The following is a 21,056-nucleotide window of genomic DNA, read 5'->3' as shown; positions in this document are numbered from 1 at the left end:
ACAAATCAATTAATCAGAGAGAGGAACATACGCCTGTCTGATGTGAGCTTGAACCGCACATCAGTTGTACTTTATGTGGATACTCTTAGTCTCCATAAAAATATTGTTGTTGTTGTTGTTGCTATAATGTGAATTATGTAATAAGGCGTCACAATTGTAATTAGCACTGAAAGCTACAAGTAGGAACCCACCTTTGTGCGGGCAGGTGTTTCCGCCCTGAAGTTAAATTAAGTTTCTGACCCCTGCTTGAGGCAGCTGCATTAAAGTTCTTATTTACATTGAGCAGAAGCTCTTGTCCAAAGTGACTTACAATAAGTACATTTGTCACAAGAAAGAAATCACAACATATCACTGTCGATAAAGTAAGATAGAAAACATTCTACCAATTTTCAAGCCCTCATCTGAGCACAGTAGCTGCTATTGATCAAGGATACCATTAGTACATAAGTGCTATGATTTTAGTACTTGTAAGTGCTAGTCTTTGACAAGTACCACCACTCAGGTGCCAGAACAGAGAAGAGTCGTGACTTCGCTGGGCGATGGGGGTACTAGCCAGCCTGCAGATGTAGTGGAGCACTGGGGGGTGTGATCTGACCAGTGTTTGGAGGTAGATGGGTGCAGTTACATTTATGGCCTTGAAGGCTACTATCATCGTCTTGAGGTCACGGAGGAGGGGGACATATGTCTTAAAATGCTCAACGCTCTATCATCCCCTGGCCCTGACTACCATGTGGTCAGACAGCTGACTCCATTTACTGAGGAGAACACATAGCTGCAAGCTCGAACAATAACTAGTAAATATACTTTAGTTGTTCAAAATACAGGGTCAAAATGACCTTGCATGTTCACAAATCAGTCTGTATCATTATATAAGCACATCTGATAGTATTATAGTATGTTAAAAGCAGTATTTCCTCACTGTGCACTTCCCTGCCTTAGTCTGTACTTTTGCTGGCTCTATTGTTCCGAGCTATAAAGTTCCAGAGAAAGACTAACGAGGAATAACACGGTCCATTGAGTCATACTGTACTGTAAAGGGGTGTTTCCAGCTTACAACTGCTGTTTTCTAAGCAGCTATCAGGCCTTAAAAAACTAATCTTCTGAGAGAAAGCAATGAGTCGGTATTTAAAAGTAAAGCCTTTTGTCGAATGATAATCATAACAGTTCTAAAAGCATGTGAAAAAAACATTTACCATAAGTATCAGGAAATTCCCACATTGCATGCCAGCTAAGTAAAACATTTATTTATTTTTTTGATTTACCAGCACCCACTTAATAGATTCCACCACTGCTATATGAGCCATGTGCCAGTGTGATAGATCATAGAGTACTGTAGCTGTAAACTAATCCAGCTTCCAGCCGTCAGCTCACAGGTGGGACACATTCCTGCCTGAGTCAGTATCCCACTGATTACCCAATCAGTAAAACAATACTCCCTGCTCCCTCTCCCTCACACTGCCAGATAAATAATTAAAAGTGTTTGCAAAATTGTTACTGTGTTTACCCAAAATGAAAATGCTGCCACAGCACGTCTTTCCAAAATTGACTCATATTCTGTCCCATTAGAGATGCTGGCCGGACACTCTGTTGGCACGAAAGAAATTGCACGCTGCTGGAGAAGTGCTGATGTCATCAGTGTGAGACAGCTGACAGGAGGATGGGGGTCCTGTCATGTTTTGACAGTCCAAGCATTTATCTCAGTCCACACAGGGTTCCATTTTGGAGCAGTTTCTAAACAAAGTGTATAAATAATACATTCCCACCAACATGCTTTCATTTATTTACTGAGCAGAAAAGTGTTGACAGAAATACCTGCTGGCATATTGTCTTCTTTGTCAGCTCGTATCACGGGTGACACACAGCACATTTTGAGGCAAATACATGAGGACGTAAAGGGCTACATTGGGATGAAAATGACAAATACGCCATCTGACTAGGAGGCAAGATTTTAATTTTAATAAATCAGTATTGTGTATTGTTGCTCATCTGTTCCGATGCTTACTTTTGTCACACTAATATCACTTAAATGTTGAGTCATGATCAAGTGAACTAGTTTATACAATGTGTTATCTGAAGGCAAACATGTTCACAGCTGTTCTGGAAGGGCAAGTGTTCATAGTGCTGCACTCAGTTGAACTCAAAAAGTGACTTAAAGAAATGTCACAAGGAAGCTTCCCGATCAGTTCAGGTTTGCTTGCGTTCTTGGTTCCACACAACTGACCAATCACTGCGTGAAATTGGCTTGCAGACCCTTAAACTATGGGTGGAGTAAAGACCATCTGACTATCAGCTGGTAACAGCTAAAAAACAAAGCTTCATAACAACCAAATGCATACTGGTGAGGTCGTGTCAAAGGTGTAATTTGTATGGCCAGTAATTGAAGGTAACTCCACAAATATGGCTGTAGCTAGCTACCATACTAGCTCATGGCTCAGTTAACCGTGAAGCCAGTTACCCAAAAGTTTGCCTGGACCGAGACGTTGGATGACGTAGGGAGTCATCATGGACAATGGGGATTAGCTAAACTGAGTTTTGCAGCCTGAGAGTGAATACCGCTGGACACCAGACTGGGACTAAACACAGTCATAGGCTGGCACCAGCTTGAATACAGAGGATGCAGAACAGAGGTGAGCTGCTCAGCTGCTCTGACCAGGACCAGAACAAGACACAGCAGGCAGGGATAGGAGCACAAGCAAGAGAGAGTCCGACATCAGCAGCAGGTGGAACAGCGAGTAGTGGTGGAATATTTTCACATCTTACTCTGTCTGTGGAGGATATATTACCACCAAAGTAGAGGTGACTGTAGAATAGACACACCAAGTCTCGATGAGTTTCACAATGAGTTAAATTAACTGTTAAATCTGTTAAAGAGAGAAACTTGAAATCAGAAAAGCTGTATGGGTTTTTTTTTTGCTAGTAAGAAAATTAGAGGACATTTTGTGAGTTTATTTTCATTGATTTATTACACTTAAATCCAAAAGAGCTTTTTAAAATGGTATCTAGTATCTGCCCAGGAAGAGTTGAGTGGTGACTTTGGGGTCGTGCTCACATTTGAACCTGCTGGTCACATGACACCCCTACACTAACAGTGTCACAAACATTGAAGTTGAAACTTGGGTTACAATTCACAGTGTGTGCCTTAAGTGGGAGAAAGATCTCTTAAGATCTTAATTTCACATTGGTTTCTCTACTGTAGGCTACGTGAAATAATTTCAGTGGAAATAAAAACATGTCCAGGAACAAATCCCATGCAAACGCAACGTGAAGGTCACCTGACTCAAATATTGGATTCCCTGCTTCAACACAGTTTGAGATTCAGTCATGCGACGTGGCACTTTTCAGAGAGTACACAACGGTCCAGTCCCCCAACAGTCGTTAAGAGTGATAATACCATAATCACCGCAATCCTTAATGGGCTGTTTCGCTCTGAGGTGTCTCAGGGTACAGTGTGTACAGCGTCTCCCTCTGCCTTAACGAGGTTATGCAGATTTATGCAAATGAGGTCTAATCCCAGGGACGCTCGGGACTCCGGGGTCTTTAAGTCAGTTAGCTGGCCTTTTCTGTGCCACCGCTCTCGGGGTGGCAGAGGAGTCACGGTGAATGAGAGAGGGAGTCCGAACAGGTGATATGAAAACAAAGAGAGAGTGGATGAGAGACCGGTGATCAAGTTTTCGAAGGAACTTGGAGTGGAGGGGAGGGACATGATGAATGGGAGGACGAAAGTGAAAGGGCAGCTGCCAGGAGATAAAGCAGTGACAAATCGAGGTACAGGCAAAGGGCTGAGAGGAGAAGGACAGGAGAATTTGGATTTCAAACGATAGGGGGTGATAAACAGGCACTTCCACACACTGTAACTGCTGAGCAATCAAAGGTGGATCATAAACTGATCACAGCCACCTCATATAAAGATCATACAATAACTCTGACCAAGTAAAATTCAGATTAATGGAGTCATTATGTTTAGTGTGTTCTTTTTATAGACGGCAGTGTGAATGGAGGCTTCTCTCAAGCCCTGTTTTCACGCAATCAACTATAAACCTGTGTCAGCTCTGGATATCTGCAGCATTGTATGGAACAGCTGTTTTTGTGACACAATCCCACATTGGATTGTACTGACTACCATCTTCATCACTCAATGCCAATGTCCATGATTTATGTCCACACCATCTGCACATGGCTACTACTGTAAGAGTCATGGTGAGATCATGATTATGACAATTCACTCTAATACTCCTACTACTACTGCTGCTGCTAACAACAATAATGATAATACACTTTAGCACTGTCTTTGGGAAAAGAGAGAAAAAAACAACAGATTAGAACAATTCAGCTGAAGAATAGCAGAAGACAAGATAAGGCAGTAAATCAAAAATGATCATGCTGATGATGTAGCCTGCCTGATTTCAATAATTCACCTTTAATCCCAATCGAGGATTTTGGACCAGCAAGCAGAGCTACATCCACAGATCTTAGGTAACACCCTGGCACATGCTGAGTCAATAAATCTTTTATGTCATTTGGGGCGAGGGCATTTAAACCTTAAAAACTGAGGAGTAAAACTTTAAAATCAATAAAAAATAAAACAGACAGCCACTTATATTTCTTGGTGTTCTGCACAAGATGAAGGAAGGAAGCTTTTACTGATGCTGGCATAAATTGCATGAGAGTACTCTGGGAATGAAAAAATGAAACTGTGGATAACTGCGTATACTTTGCAGAACAGTGATGGGAAACACCATGGTTCTGGATAATCTGGCTGAGAGAAGCATGTACAAAAATGGCTGTGGTTGGTTAAGTTATTACACTAATAGGTTTGCGGTCACACACACACACACACACGCAGCACATTGTTGCAGGACAACTTACACCAAACATTCACTGTAAAAAACTCTATCTGTCTTGACTCCCCTAAAATATTTAGTTGCAAAAGTGTTTTGGTCTGGGGGTGTTTTCAGCAACTGTTCAGAGAATATCATAGATTTGAGACAAGACTGACAGAAGGGTGGGACTGAGAAAAAAAAAACGAAGTACAAATCTGTCTGTTACATGAGCACCAAAGACAGCACCATGGATGGATCAGTACAGAGAAGAGTTATGCTACTGATATTTCAGAGCCAACAAGCGCACTGGCTTCTTCCTAAATGTGTCTGAATTGTTGGCAATCCTCTCATATCACCTTAATTCCAAGGGAAACTGGTCTCCTCTTTATTGGAACAGTTTGATGGTTTGTGGATACTTTAAAGACGTTTTTTGTTCATTAATTATTACAGACACACACAGACGTGTGACTGATATGGCAGGATCACAGATGGAGCATCCGACCCATTTAAGTGTCTTAACTATCATTAGGAGTATTTACTGGCATCAAAGCGAAGGACGCCAACAGACTGAACAAACTCATAAAGAAGGCAGGTCTGTTGTTGGCTCTGTTGTTGTTAAGCTTGTCACCCTGGAGGAGGTGGTGGAGGACAGGATGCTGGGAAAACTGCTGGCTATCATAGACCATGCCGCTCTACTCTACCGCTCAAAACTCTGGACAAGCTTAAGAGCAGCTTCTGCAAAAGACTCATTCGACCCGCTGCCTAAAGGAATGGCACAGGAAATCCTTCCTACCAGGTGCCATCAGACTTTATAACGGTCACTCCAAATCTAATAATATTTCACTTTAAATAAAACTTCATCTTATTCTCTTGCACCTTATGTTCCACGTATGTTCCTTTTTTCTCCACGATACCTCAGCATTTTATTTAATTTGCCTCGTCTATCTATCAAAATCCGTAAATAGACAAAAACAGCCCATGAAGTAATACATCAATCATTGGCTACTGTGAAAAAGTTTATTGTATTTTCATCATTCTTCTTTGCTTTTACTTTCAATGAAGATGTTGCCAATGTTGCAGCTATACAGCACATCAAAGTAAGGAAAAGACAGCCTGATTGTCTTTGAGTCCTAAAGTTTCACCTGACAAGATGCTGTTGATGCATCCAAGCTCGTCTCATCTTTTCACTGTGGCAAGGAAAAACCCAGCAGTGAGGCAGTGTTTGATGCTTTGGTCTTTGGGGTGCAAGCTTTTATAAAAGGTACAGCCAATTAGGAGCTGATGATGCGGAGGGAGCTATAACTCTCCCAGAGATGCTCCTTACATGTGTGCCACGATCTGAGAAAACAGATAGGGAGCTCGTCGTTCCCGCAATCGTCGCGCAGCCACAAACATTCGTTCTGACTTTTGAAATACAGTTTTTCAAAAGCGTTTTTTGTAAGGGCTGCTTTCAGGGCATCTGCAGCTTTTCGTAAGTTCGGCTTTCTCACAAGAGAGGAAAGCATGCTCGCGGCTTGATCGAATACAGAGAACACCCACCTGCATTGACTTGTAAACTTGATCATGATGACATCCCAATGCAATCCAACGCAACTAATAACGGAATAAAATAGTACTCCAACATTTGGTCTCTGTGTCCATTTTCCCTCCCCATATTTTCCAAGTCAGATCTTCATCAAGCTTAAGTAATAACAGTAAAAACAGTAATATGTACTGTACCCAACTTACATTCTGTGCATTCTGTTGGGTATAATTTAGACAATATGAAACACACTGAGAAATAGAAAATGTCAGATGCAGCTGAATGTTAACACGCTGCCCTTCTCAAATACCAGTTAGACAAAATGTGACTCAGCCCCAGGCTAAATACAGCAGTTATTTGACTTCCTGATGGCTCCATAAGCCTGGGTGTTAACCAGAGTATCATACATTAGATCAGCAGCTCATGTATGGATTATGCGTCTTTTCATTTAAACCAGGCAATAAATAAATAACGTTTCTTTTCATTTTAATACTGCATAAAAATAGATGCGTGTGTGTGGTTGTCTTCAACTGGGAGCTCAGAGTTGACCATGTAATTATGGACAGCTAGAGTCAAAATAAATTCAGATGAACTTTGAAAAGCTTGGACCCAATTCCAACAGCTGTTTACTATGTAATGCAAATAATTTTCTTGCAGGAGTGAAGACAAATCAATCATACAGCCATTTATGGACATAATTCCTGCAGTAATATTTACTAACTTTTGCAAAGGATCGCTGTGTTCCGCTGTCCTGGTGGTTAAGAAAGACTAATAACCACAGAGTAAGAATGCATCCTTATCGAAACGTCCTGGACCAGAAGCTGTAACTGTTGCGTGCATCTGAGCTCCTATGTTTACAGTTGGAAAAACAATCCCAAACTCAGACAGAATGAGGTGCAGGTTTAAAACAAAATGTTCTCTCATGGTTCACATTAGCCAAGATTAAGCAATAAATACTGAATTATTGCCCAGGTTTAAGTGAAGGTGAATGAGTTTTTGGACAGTGGGTCACTGGTTCAAATCCTGGAAGCAACTAATGCAATGAGGATGGTCACAGTGAATGTAACTCATCGTCCTCTTCTTTAATAACTCCTGTCATGTGGCTCTTGGTATACACCAAACCTCCAGCTGCTCCCTTAAAAAGATTGCAGTTGAGCTGGGCAAACTTGCCTTAAAATGTCAGAATATGATCATGTTGCTTACCATTTTTTATTTTTGCAAATTGTACACTTGTATGTATACTCTGTTAAAGAATAAACACTAACAAAAGTAAATGTAAAGTCTACAAACAAGTCCTAATAATGTACTTTTGCAGGGAGAAAAGCACTGGGACAAACTGCAAAAGATTATTTGAAGAAAGTGTCTTTTGTTATGATGAAAGAAATCTTCTTTTTTTTCATTAGCTCGCTTGCAACAGCATGCACCAAGGGTGTAGGTGCCTGTGTGTTTGAAATCAGGTCAGTCATTAAACTCAGCACTGAGCAAAGACTCAGCAGTCAACATTACGGAACATAAACACCCGACAATGGAGGTCACTTCCGCAGATCCCTACTGCAGTCAGGTTGATAAACAGGAGTGAAGATAAATCCACTTTCAATCCCACAAATTAAAAAGTCATCTCTGAGCTCTCCTCCCATTGGTTAAGAGCTCTGGATTGGATCAGAATCTGAAGTGACTCCAGGTGTTTATTCCTCCAGTGGGTCTGGCTCTGCACCACACTCTCTCCTCTCTCCGAAGCTGGAGGCTCTGATCAGCTGAGCAGCAGCTCAACACCACACAAACATCATATGTTCTGTTTTGATAGAGACCCCTCACAGCTGAAATTGCACATCGTGCATTTAACTTCTTCGTCACCTCTTTGTTGAATAATAAACAAATGCTCATGCTGCATGCTCAATTTTGTTGAATGAGTGAAGTGTCACTGTTTATCCCAACTCTCCCACAAGCTTTAACAGCACATTCTGTGTAATGGCCTTCTTGTAACGCTTGTGCTTATCGTTTTGGCTCCACCCATTTGCACATTTTTTGTGTGGCATGATCCAGTTTAACTATAATATTTTCCTTGTTTGTTGAGAGGGATTTTTTGTAGATGACAGGCCTCGTGCCCCGCTTAGTAATAGAAACCTTGAGTTCAAAAGCACACTTATAGAGTATCCATATACCACACACACGATTTCCCTCTCAGCACCCCACAGCAGGTGCCATGTTGCCTGGTTGGATGCATGTCTGTTTGAGATCAGAAGGCAGTTAGGCATGGCGGCACAGTGGGCATCTGCTGGGCACCAGAGAGATGGAGAGAGGGAATGGGGGAGGGAGGGAGAGAGGGAGGGGGAGAAAACAGGCTGTCATTTGAGACAAAGAGCAGACAGTAGAAAGGAGCGAGGTGGAGATGGAGAGCAGCAAGAGAGAAGAGTGTTTACAAGCTCCAAGAGTTTACAAGTATGTGTGTGTGTTCTTTTGTGTGCCCGTTTGGTAACATGTGTGGGTGTTTGTGCATGAAAGAGAGACAGGGAGAAGACAGGAGAGGAGACCGAGAGGGAGAGAGACGAGTGATTTCACACCAATAAAGTGCAATCAGGAGGCACTGACTCACTCCTGACCTCAGCACCAGTGTAGCAGCGTTGCTGTGTTTACACCCTCCCAGTGAAACAGATGGCGCAGAGGAATAAAGCTAACCATCAGAGGAGACCCTCCATCCTCTCTTCTTACAGCATACTGTGGCAGCATTTATGAAGCAGAATACTGATCCCGTTTGATTTTATAAACATCTCGAGGACGACAATGAAGCTGTGGGAACGTCCAGTAGGAGAAAGGCTAGGTGATGGCTACATGTGTTCTGTAACACTGCCACAGCAGGAGTAAAATCAGCAAAAAGCTAACAAGCGAGCCTGCAGATGTAACCCTCAAATGTCTCCTGACAGCCTAATACATGTTTGCAAGCCATATGTTGCCTGTGTGCATGGAACATTTGCATGCACTCAAGCAGCACTTGTATGTCTTTTTCAGAGAGGCACAGAAGGCATCTCTTCCTCCCTGCACCGGGAACATCAAGGCTCAACGACTTATGCAACTCTGAGCCGAGCTCATCAAAGCACGAGGAAGCACTGAAGCTTTGAGCTCTAAACGTTCAGGTGGATGACGTGCTGTTGCAGGCAAACAGGCCTGTTTGACTGACATGGGCTTGAAAGAAGAAAACACTGAATAGAATATTTCTTCAAATATGAATTAATTGCAAGGCTACATTTTGCTCCTGCATGTAAATTACACCATTGGTCTTGGTATACTACGATTCTACCACCAAAATATTACTCTGTATTCCTAGAACTGTGTATCGTTGATATTTTGGGGTTCTTGGTTTGATTACATTTCTGTCTCTGCATTGTAATTGTACGAAAGAGGATTAGGGCCACATGTGAATTTTTTTTTATAGTTCTGACTTTGTTCTCCGAATTCTGACTTTTTTCTCCGAATTCTGACTTTAATCTCAGAATTCGGAGAAAAAAGTCAGAATTCTGACATTAAAGTCAGCCTATCATCTGTGTTGCTGAATCCATGTTTATTTAACCCTCCTTTGCTGGAGAATAAACTGCTCAACACAATTAGCAGACAGTTGGTACTGATACAAATACTACTTCAACAGAAGGACCAAATGAATGACTGAACCCTAACCCCTTTCTAAAAATCTCATTCTTCGTCTTTCGTTATATTATCGGCACACAAGATGCTTCACAGCCGGTGTAAGCATTTTGCATTATGTCAAACAAGATTTATTCTGGCATGAACACACATCTTATCAAATCCCTTTATTTAGTTGGAATCTCTGATGAGGATGATTTTAATGCGATTGAACAAATATTGACCGTGTAACCCCAGCCTTTGATATTTCTTCATTGAACAAACTGAGAAGAGCTACTGTGACTGGAGAGCACTAGCATTGTCTGGCCTCAGCAGTGATAAGATCATCAGCTACGGTAGCTCACCAGCTAACCCTGTGAGTCAACAAGCCTCCTATTTCCTGATTAGGCTACACACTGGTGAATTTGTACCGTGCAGCTGAGGAGCTTGTCAGAAAGATGGCTTTATGATAGAGCGTGCCATATGTTACATGAGCAGACTGCACAGCCCCTCGGAGACACATTTTTTGATACATAAATAAACTTGACTTGTCTTGGGGGTCGCTCCTGATTATCCTAACGACCCCTTCAGAAATCTCCTTGTGTTTTATGTACATGTAGACCATTTATTACTGTCTGTCTATTCTAGGTACAAAACACCTCATTCTGCCCTCTTATATCTTTAACGCCTGAATGATCAATTCACAAATTAATACTTTTTACTAATTCATCGATGGAATAAAGAGTCATTGAGGAATTACTGTTCATCTTTTATCCTCAGAAAACTGGACATTTCAAAACAATATGTTGAGCTAGATAAGATGTTATCACTTTGCTGTACACGGAGGCATTCATAAACAGAATGTAATAGGCTCGAAAATTTCCAGTGCAGTATTTTTCATTTTTTTCTGGGACTGAAAACACATCTGTCTCATCCAGTGGATGTTCTGAGCCAAAGGGTTTATTCCGCCGATTGAGTTTATATTTAGATCAAATTGACCTATATTTATAAGACTCTTTAATAATGCAGTTTAATAAAACCATTCAAGCGTAATTTATATCACAATTTTGAACAAAGCTTGCAAAATAAGGTGGAATCTTAATGGGCAATATATTCCCAGTTGGTGCAGAACTTGTCCTGGGGTTTACAGATATATTTTCAGTTAAAGAATAATAAAAAAAAAAAAAAAATCTAAATTAAAATCTGGTCAAGTGATAGTGAAGGAGACATACAGAAGACAAAAAGCAAACATTGGGTGACAAATATATAGTTAAGTTTAAGTCATTCCGACAGTAAACACGTTTGGTGAATTAGTATGTGTGAAAATCTGATTATCTGACACTGTAATGAAAGACCTTATCAACCTGGGGCTACTTAGATAGGAATTAGATATCAGGCTTCAGATATAATCACAAGACTTGTTGTTCTAATCTACGTGTATGACTTAATCTAAGCCATGTCTCAATTTTCCGTAATTAAAGTTCAAAAGGTTCTGGTTCACTCAACCCGCAGCATATCACTTTTTGGCATCCTAGATTATCAGAATTAGTAAACAGTTAACATTCAATAAGCTGTATGATATATATTCAAACTGTGTCTAAAAGATGGAGAACATAAAAGGACCTAGAGTTGACCAGTGCCGTACCTTTTCCTGCTGTGCGTGTGTATGAGGGTGGGTGGGTGTGTGGGTGGGAGAGTCAGGGGGCAGTTGCCATGGCGATGAGGTGTTTGTACTTCAGCTGTAGAATGGTAGCATACTCCCTGGAGGACAGTGGCTTTGAGGCTTGTAATTGGGCGAAGTCTTCTCTAAGGAGCGCTGAGCAGACAACAAACCATGACCCAAAAGGTTGCTGTGTCCTCATATGGAGGGCAAATGTGTTGTGTGTTGTTGTCAGGGAGGCGCACGGGGCTGTGTGTGCGGTCTAATCTGTGTGGAGCAGCATGGATATCAAACATCATGGATCACAGGACGATAACCAGAGAGTGTTACACGCACAGAGGATCAGTGTACAGTAAGCAGAGAAGGTATGAAGTCAGAGGATAACAGTGCACAAAATAATGAGCTGGAAACCATGAGGGCCAGATTTCAACACCTGTTTTCGAAACTGCTTTCTCTGCACGCCCGTTCTAACTGATCTGATCCGTTTTTGATTTGATAAGGCCACATCTGATTATTTTTATTTTTTGGTTCAAATAGAAATCCGATATTCCGAACCAATCTAAAACACGGCAACAGCAAACATGTTGTCCCTACAAATTGTGCATTCTCTGTCAGGGCCACTTGCAAATGAGTCTGTCTTGGCAAACAAATAGCACAGCCTTTGGCCAATCAGTGCAATTTCCCAAATGATCAGCATAGAGCGGTGAGAGGCATTTTTTATAAAAATCTGATTATCTGATATTAGATGGGTAATTCTGTCACACTGAAGCAATAACACAGATTATTCACTGATATTTGATCATAAGCGGATCAGCGGTCAAAATGTGACATTTTGGGTCAGAAGCAGCAGGCCTGGAGCCGATCAGTCCCTCCTTTGAAGACAACAGAAGATAACGTCCCCCCAAAACATCCACGCTGATGAGAAAACACTAAAAAACAAATGAACTCAATCATTCCATACAGCTCGTCCAACGTAAATCCAAGTCTCTCGAGGCCCTGAAACCCCAAATTTCTATGAAAATACTTTATTTATAACCTTGACGCACGGTCAAGCTCGTGCAACAACTTCAGAGTGTGTGTGAGTGCTATCGCCTTAGCAGCTACAGTGAAGATTTTGGCTTTACAAACCATGTAAATAACATCTATTCCAACCAATGTGGGCTCTACACTCATCCACAGACTTTGATTACGCAGGACGTGCTGCACAGAGCCGCTCAATGTTTTGTTTTTGTTTTTTTTTGTTTTTTTTTCAGTTTTACATTTAAAACAAGTCCCTTGTCTACTTCAGAAATTTAGGAGAATGCTGCAATGCCCTTTTGCTGTAAAGCTCCAGAAATGTTTTGTGGACTACAAAGCTACAGGAAACGTATCCTTTAAGATGGTCACTGTGTCCAATTAGGCGATTAAAGAGTAATACAATCTTGCCATGATTTGACTGAAATACAGTCATACTACACCAAGACCAATTGTAGCTTGCCATTTTTCTTGACTTGTGTGATGTCACCGGGATGCAGGTGCTGGTGATTCCGGGAACAAGAATAAACAAACATTAGCTACTGCTCATCAGTTCCACCATGCTGCATCAAAAACATCATTCCACTTTGCCATGTTGTGCAAGATAAAGTGCTTTGTGCTCTTATTGGTCAACATCGTAGAGGGCAGAAACATTCTGACACGTTAGTCTTTTAAGTTGGGCTGTCACTATGACAGACAGTGTGATGCAAAACAAAATAAAGTAAAGTTGAACCAAGGTGGCGTATTAAATACAGATAGCACACACTGGTGGCAGATCACTTTGTCACATGAGCACCAAACTGAATTTGAATTTGAATTTGTTGCAAAAATCGATAAAATAACAGCAAGCATGATAACTTTCCAGAGTTATAAAGTCCTGTCTCACAGTATTATAAAGCACCTCGCAGTGTTTTGGCATCTGTTAAGCAATCAGACTCAGATCTATTAATCAAATGGGCCTTCCTGGATCATATATCACTGTGTTACTGGAATGGTTCTAATGCAGGGCTGATTTTTTGGTCTGAATGGCTAATTTAAAATGTGGGAAAAGATAATCTCCTTGTTTAAGTAAGACTTTATTAATATTTGTGGGTTTCTGCTTTAGTCACTGAGAGCAATCTTTACATTAATAATGTATGCATGTGATCAGCAACAGCCAATAAAGACTTTAATTATTAAATATTGCCATTGGATCGAAAACAACCTTTCAGCCAATATGATAAGATGAAGCTTTATTTATGCGTAAGTAACACAAACCATTTTCTTATTTTGACCAGTGACACAAATAAAACACACTCTGTGACACTATACTGTGTGAATTATGCTACAGAGGAGACTTGATGTTCACTGTGATATAGTGGAAAAAAGATGTGCATTTATCAGTATGTACAGAAATCCAGAGGGGCTCCAGAGACATCGGGTTCTATCGGGTGATCCATTTTCAAAGTCCGATCTACATTATTTTCTCTCTTGTGTATTTGAATTACAATCTGGTAGGGAAAATACGTTTTGGCAGGATAATGTTTCAAATTTCTTTTTTTTTTTCCCCAAAAGTGAAAACGTGTGAAAAAAAATGATGTTGTTTTCAGGATAATTTTTCTTTCACTTTGTTTCATACATGAAAAAAAAATAAAAATCTCTTACTTCTTTTCTTTACCAGAGAATGAAAAAAATTAAGGAACCTGTCCTAGCAAAACTTATTTTAAGATCCCAAGTCAAAAACACAGGAGATTAAATAATTTAGATATGATATTTAGAAAACAGATCACCAGAAAAAAAAAAATCTCATTTGCCCTTCCGTAGACATTCTGTAATATTGGCATCAGCAATCAGCAACAATGAGAGAAATCCAACATGGTGCATCCTTACACATCTGTATTTTCCAGGGAGGAAAAAATCAGGCAATAGATGGCACATCAGGGGTAAAATAAAAATCTAAAGAATCATCCCATGTCTCTTTTATTTTCAAGGAATGGGCAAACAAAAGTGCTGACACAGTGACTCTGCGCTGAGGAGATTTTTTTCTAACCACTGAAGTGAGTTTTTTTCTCGAGTTTTACGAATCAAACACGTTGCAGTCTTCTTCTCTTTACGTTCAGTGCAGGGCAGGCAATGATTTCCTCCCATGCCCTTGGTTGTGAGACTTGTTTATAAATTCCCAGAGCTGGTTGATGAAATTGTCACAGCGTCTCAAGAACATCTCCGACAGGATTTCTCTGTCCTGTCACACAATATGCCAGGTGGGAACGGTCTCCATGTGGTGTGAGGTGACAACAGATGTCTGCAGTTTGCTCCTTAATCATCTCCTCCACAGCTGAGCATCAAGTATCCACAGCTTGTGTTCTTAGTGCATTATTTTAAAAGCAATCCCATCGTGGAAAAAGGAATGAGTCTGCCACGCTCGCTGAACTATGAGGGCTGCTCTCTACAGCCCTGCGTTCGGAGATGCTTTCCATCATGTACTGTATAGCCGAATAAACAGGATGGAACTCCTTTTGATTGTTTTTCAGATGAAATTCAGCCGGCTTCCATTACAGTAAAGGAGTGCAGAGTGGGAGCCCACACCAGGGTCCACCTTTCAGAAACACAAGTTTACTCACATTACTAATGTTGATGAGTGGGCTCGCGTTTCAGTGATGTGGAGCAGTGGGGTCAAAGTGGAGTCAGAAGACGATATGGGAAGGTTGTAAGGGTTCTTTTGAAAAATACTCAGCAGTATTTGCAAATCTTTCTGCAAGTGCTGCAGTTTAAAGATTCCGGTTGGTAGAGGAGTTTGCTGTATGAGAAACAGATTTACCCCAGCGCCTTCATCTCAGCCCAGTCAACAGAATAGAATCTTGACAGTTGACGTTTCTGCGAAGCACTGAAACGTTCACATTTGCATGGATCAGGCTACGCACCATACTGGCATTTCTATAACACGCATCATATCAAGTTCACATGTTTAGGACCTGACTGTCATATCCGGAGGTGGAGGGGATGGTGGTGGAGTTACATATTAGTAAAGTAGGGTTATGTCAGATCGAACCCCTGGGCTCCAGATATTTAATTAAAGGTCTTAACTGTCAAGGATTACACGATCCTTGAGCAGTGCTGCACAGTACAGCATAGAACAAAAAGTCATCTACTGTGATTCGGACATTCTCTGTGACCATATTGCAATTTGGTCTGCAGAATTGTTTTTTGTTGTTAAGTCGATTTTTCAAAAGGTTGGTGTGTTTTAAGCAAATCTGTAATCCTGATGGTTTGGGTTAAACAAGGTCCTTTCTAACTGTGTGCACCTTGTGCAACATCATAACAGCGATTTTGCGGTTGGTGCTCAATGGCTACATTTAACAAGAGAAAGCAAAACACACAAAAATGAAAGAAAGAAAAAAGCTACCAAGAGACAAAGAGATAAAAAAAAAAAGAAAATTAAAAACTCAATACCCAAACAATTTTCCAAAATCTTGAACATTCAGGTCCAACCCCACAAGCCAGTGTCAGCAGTTCACGACTATGTTTAAAAAGTTAATTAGTTAGTTTTCCATATAAGTAATCCGCTACTGTCATCCAGTGTGGCCGTGGAGAGGCTTTTTAGCCTTGGTTCCCCCACGAGGAACCGACTGTCAGACACATGTTTTAAAAAAAGCCTTCTCCTGCATTATGATCACTACTTTGGAGTAAAGTAACCAGAGAGATCAGAACCTTGGCTGGGTGAGTATGTGTGTTTGAAAAGGCCTCGTGCACTTTCATTGGATTTGTGCTTTTATGGTTTGTTTATTATGTCAGCACTTCACAGGTTCATTAGTTGCATAGTTAAACTTCATATGCTGGCTATAAGAGCCAGTGTTGTATGGTTTTCACGTAAACAGCTGTGCCAAATACTGAACACCTCTGCCCAGTTCACTGCTGGATTGTGAGCTAAATAAAGGGCTGTACAGAGCATCTGTCATTCCTGTTATTAAGATGCAGAGTTGAAAAATGACGTTAGAGTCAATATTTCCTTTTTTATTCACTAAAGTCCTACAACATGATTTTCTTAACTTTAACAAAGTTGTCCTTGTATACAAACCTAACCAGATCATAAGCACAGTGCTGTCACAATATGAAATTGAAAAATTGAACCTAAATAACTAAAAGTTGCAACATAGAGAAACATAAGGTTGCAACATAACCAGGGTTCACGGAAACGTACGTTGCCATTTATTCTGCAATTGGGTTTTTTTTTTTTCAATTCTACAACTCTGGAACTACTTAGGATGTATAAACAGCCACAAGAGTCCATTGGCAGTCCTCCTCTACGCCCTGCAGCTCATTACCCACAGCCATCAGACACCATATCATCACCTTCATCAGCGTGCTTGGGTAGCCTGACCAAAAGCCAGCAATAATCAATAGTAAATGATTCTGAAGATGTGAGTCACTGGGAAAACATTTGGAGAGCAGCGATGTGACGATCTGTGCCTCTCAGGTGTAGATTATGTTCCCCTGTAACACCTGAGTGCTCCTCTCATACACACTCTCCCCTGCCACGTGTTGAACCCCTGCTAATCTGCTCTGAAGACACACTGAAGAGATGAACATGTTGGAATGAGTCGGCAGCGCTTCAACCGAGGGAGAACGCGTTCACCTTTGCCGGGTCGCCCATGCTTATCAGGATGCAAAAAATAAATACCGCAGGATTAATGTCGGTTGCCCAACTTAAGCGCCATTTATTCAACTTGACTGCACTTTGTGTGGAGTCGCTTTCCAGCACCTCTGCGTCAGAAAACAGCGTGCTTTTTGTACCAAATCCATCCTTCTCACACCTTGTTTGGAGCCCCACAGCTGCTGTGACTCTGGGGCGTTTCGAACGCTCCAACGCAGCCCGGTGAGCGAAATCTTATGGTGGACGGTGGAAGACAGGCAGGATTCTGCTCAACATTTAGAAGTCTCACGGGGTCAAGTCTGCAGAAGATTTGGTCAATTTCGCTTCAGCTCACATCCGCAGATTTATCTGATCTGCTCCTGAGGGCAGTATCTGACATTTACATTCCTTTAAAACCTGCATTTATATCCGCAGTAAATGTCTGGTACATCAGCTCGACTGTCAGAGCCTGACCCGGCTCAAATGTTAACTCTTTGCTCACACCACAGCTATCATCATCCTCATCTTCCTCATCAGCCCTTAAGGTGTCTTTTACCATGCAGGTTACGTGCCTTTGTGTGGCTGCTGAGGCACGGTTGGAAGTCTGGTCACACGTTCAGAGGTGGAAAAAAAAAAAAAATCATGAATGATTCGAATCAAAGATAACACCGCGGCAGGGAGGGCGAGGACGGATGGAGCCTGTGTATTTTGAAATATAGGCAGCTTCAAATTTCATGCCCCGGGGCTCGATGAAAAATTTAGCAGCTGTTTGTTTTTCTAGCTTCTAACCTACAGCAGGCAAATTAATAGGAGATCGATTTTTTTTTCTTTTGAGCTAAACAAGACAAAGTATATAATATAATAGCTTTATGTCCAAAAAGCATATGCGCACTGGAATAGGTTTAGTTTCCAGCAGTTTCTGCATAAAACTATTTTACATATTCACACCAGCTGAGACAAAGATAATAGAGTCAGTGCCTCCAAAAGCACCCCAGGGTGTCATTTTTAAAATCTTTTTTTTTGTTGCAGATTGCTTTATCTGACTAAATCAGTCAAGACAGCAGCAGCATAAGACACTTAGGGCGACATTAAGGCATGGAGAGGATGTGCAGACACAAAACTAATCAGATTTTCTATTGCACTGGATCAGTCCTGTATGACAGTCATCTGGTGCAGCTGCAAAGGTTCAGATCCACAAACAAGATTTCAGCAGATCAAATCTACATAAAGTGTTTATGTTGAGATCAGAAAAGAATGAAGTGTACAAAAAAAAATAAATAAACCTCTCTGATGTAAGTTGGATTGACGTGATCCGTAAAAAGGAAGAATCGCGTTTTTACGAAGTTTTGTTGGATTTCTCTTCACATTTCCCTCAGTCTTCACACATGTTCTCACCTCAGCTGCTCACAGCATCTCTGCGCCACTGTGAGACTTGTCAAGCCATTAACCATGCATCGGCAAACATCATTACTGAGGCTAATTCTGGAAAACAAAATGTCAGCTGGAAGCCTGTGTCGTTAGAGTGCCATTTGCCAAACCGCTTTGGAGTTAACAAACCAGTTATTAAAAGTGGGCCTTAATGAGAGGAGAGAAGCTGCAGGCGGGGTTATGAATGTTCTCGCAGAAGGTAAGAAAACGGTGATCTTACTTTGACTGTCGAATTTCCTAATGATGGTGTCCAGGAAGGTGTTCTGCGGAGCCACATGGCCTCTCCGGACCGGCATCTTCGCTGCGGTGGCCCCTGGACTTTGAGAGACTTTGCAGGAGTTTGTCTAATATCACGCCGAGGCTGTGTTTGCAGTCCCCGCAGCCGAGCGCACGATGCTCACTGCGCTCCCCGCATGGAGACTCGACACTGACAGGTTCTGCGGCGGTAATCCCGGGGCCAAAGTTTTCCCCAAGTTGGTCAGAGAGACGAGAGGCGTGTGGTTGGTCTCCGGCGGAGAAGTGAAGGAGAGGAGAGTTGTGGAGAGCAGGCGCACTGGACGCACGGCGGATCTGAGCCGTTCCCAGCCTCCAGTTTCCAGGTTGAGAGGAGCGAGGGTGTCTGTTTCTGTCCCCCGAGGGGGAGGGCCGCCTGTCAGGTGATATTCCTTCCTGATCTCACACTCGTTGGAGTACAGCAGACCTCTCATCCTGCACGGCAGCCCGCTCCTGGGAGGCGGACCGGGCGAGCTTTCCGACGAGTGTCGTTGGAGCCATAGTTGGGGCGCTCAGCTGCGCGTTTATGATCTGTTTCTCATCCCACCTCCTCCCCGAGCCTCTGGGTGTCTGAGTGTTTCACTGGGGGAGAGCGGGAACACAATGACGGTTGAAAGAAAAGGAGCAGAGCGCAGATCCGCAGCTTGAGTCGTCCTAGATGGGTGTTTTTGGAGGTGTTCTCTGCATCTCTCCTCCTCCTCGCTGTGCGCTCTGCCGGATGACTTCAGCTCCACCGGCGTCTAGCTGCGCCTCTTTTAACCCTTTGCTCATCAGGAGCTGGAGATGTAGATGAAGCAGGAGTAGATGCACTCTCTGCGACCAAAATGATCTTCATCACTGAGAGGAAGAGTTTCAGTCACACCTGAGGTGATCAATGAGGGGGGGGGGGGGGGGGGAGGCTGGGAACATTTTTCTCTCAGCACCAGTAATGACGTTATTACAATATTTATGTGATAAAAAAAAGTGATTATTTATCACAGCTGAGGGCACTGGCCGCTCAGAGAAAAAGCCTAATTACGGCTGAAGCCTTTCTGATGGAGTCAGATAAAAAGGGGACGGGCTTTGTGCTTCACCTGCGGTCAAACGGCTGCTGCTGACAGGTGTGCTCGGCCACACGACCTGTCTTCCTGTGTGGGAGGGATATATTTGACTCACTCACACACACACACACACACCTCTGCTGTGTTCACGGTCCTCATATGAAGTGAACTGTCTCTCCGGCTCCTGACTCTCTGGATCTCGTGTACACACGCTCGGAGAGGCGGCTGCGATGCTTCGTTACTGTACCGCTGGACGGGGATTCACCACTACGTCACACCATCGGGGTTCCCCCTTCCGTCATTTATGCTGGGGGATGATGCCTTCACGGACCGTCGGATATTGTGCTTTAGGTTTTAAGCGCGGACGGACCATTGATCCGTTCCTATTGAGACAGCATTCATACGCCATCTTTGCGTCAGAATGGCTCCGGACTGACTGTTGAGGGGGGAGAAGTGTAGATCTGTGGTCCCTGCAACTCAAACCCATAACACAGTGGAACAAATCGCCGTCAAATTACACTTGATCGTATGAACCCCGCAGGAACACTGTTAAATGACATGAACGGCTTCTTGTTTGTTGAAATTTCCTGACACTGGCTAAATTGTGTTTAGTTTGTGGAATAATTTGAGCGCATGTATTTTCTTTTTTTTTATTTATATATATTTTTTTGGCCTTTTTATGGCTTTATTGAAAGTACAGCTGAAGATGTGACAGGAAATAGGGGGAGAGAGAGGGGGAGTGACACGCAGCAAGTGGACCCGGGCCGGGAGTCGAACCTAGGTCTATGATACTATGGAACGCCAACGAGGTCACTAACACGTGAATTCCGTCACGTAAACAACACGTAAACAACACGTAGACAACACGTAAACAACACGTAGACAACACGTAAACAACGCGTCAATTTTTCACGCGTTGTTTACGTGTTGTTAACGTGCTAACAACGCGTAGACAACTGGTTAACAACAAGTAAACAACGCTGAAAATTTGACGCGTTGTTTACGTGTTGGAATTCACGTGTTAGTGACCTCGTTGGCGTTCCATACAGGTCCGCTGCAGAGCCTCGGCACATGG

General features: G+C 42.3%; 1 protein-coding gene across 2 annotated transcripts in view; it reads right to left on the bottom strand.

Annotated features, from left to right (window-relative positions):
* Positions 1-18,964, bottom strand: part of kcnh2b (potassium voltage-gated channel, subfamily H (eag-related), member 2b) — a 262,371-nt gene extending 243,407 nt beyond the window's left edge. For both annotated transcript variants that reach the window (XM_030398671.1, XM_030398672.1), the window contains exon 1: positions 18,889-18,964. In XM_030398671.1, coding sequence (XP_030254531.1) covers positions 18,889-18,964 — 76 coding nt within the window. The remainder of the gene's footprint in view (positions 1-18,888) is intronic.
* Positions 18,965-21,056: the final 2,092 nt, after the last annotated feature.

The sequence above is a fragment of the Sparus aurata genome, chromosome 19, assembly GCF_900880675.1.
Source record: "Sparus aurata chromosome 19, fSpaAur1.1, whole genome shotgun sequence".
NCBI lineage: Eukaryota > Metazoa > Chordata > Actinopteri > Spariformes > Sparidae > Sparus > Sparus aurata.
This window is presented reverse-complemented; position numbering and strand designations above follow the sequence as displayed.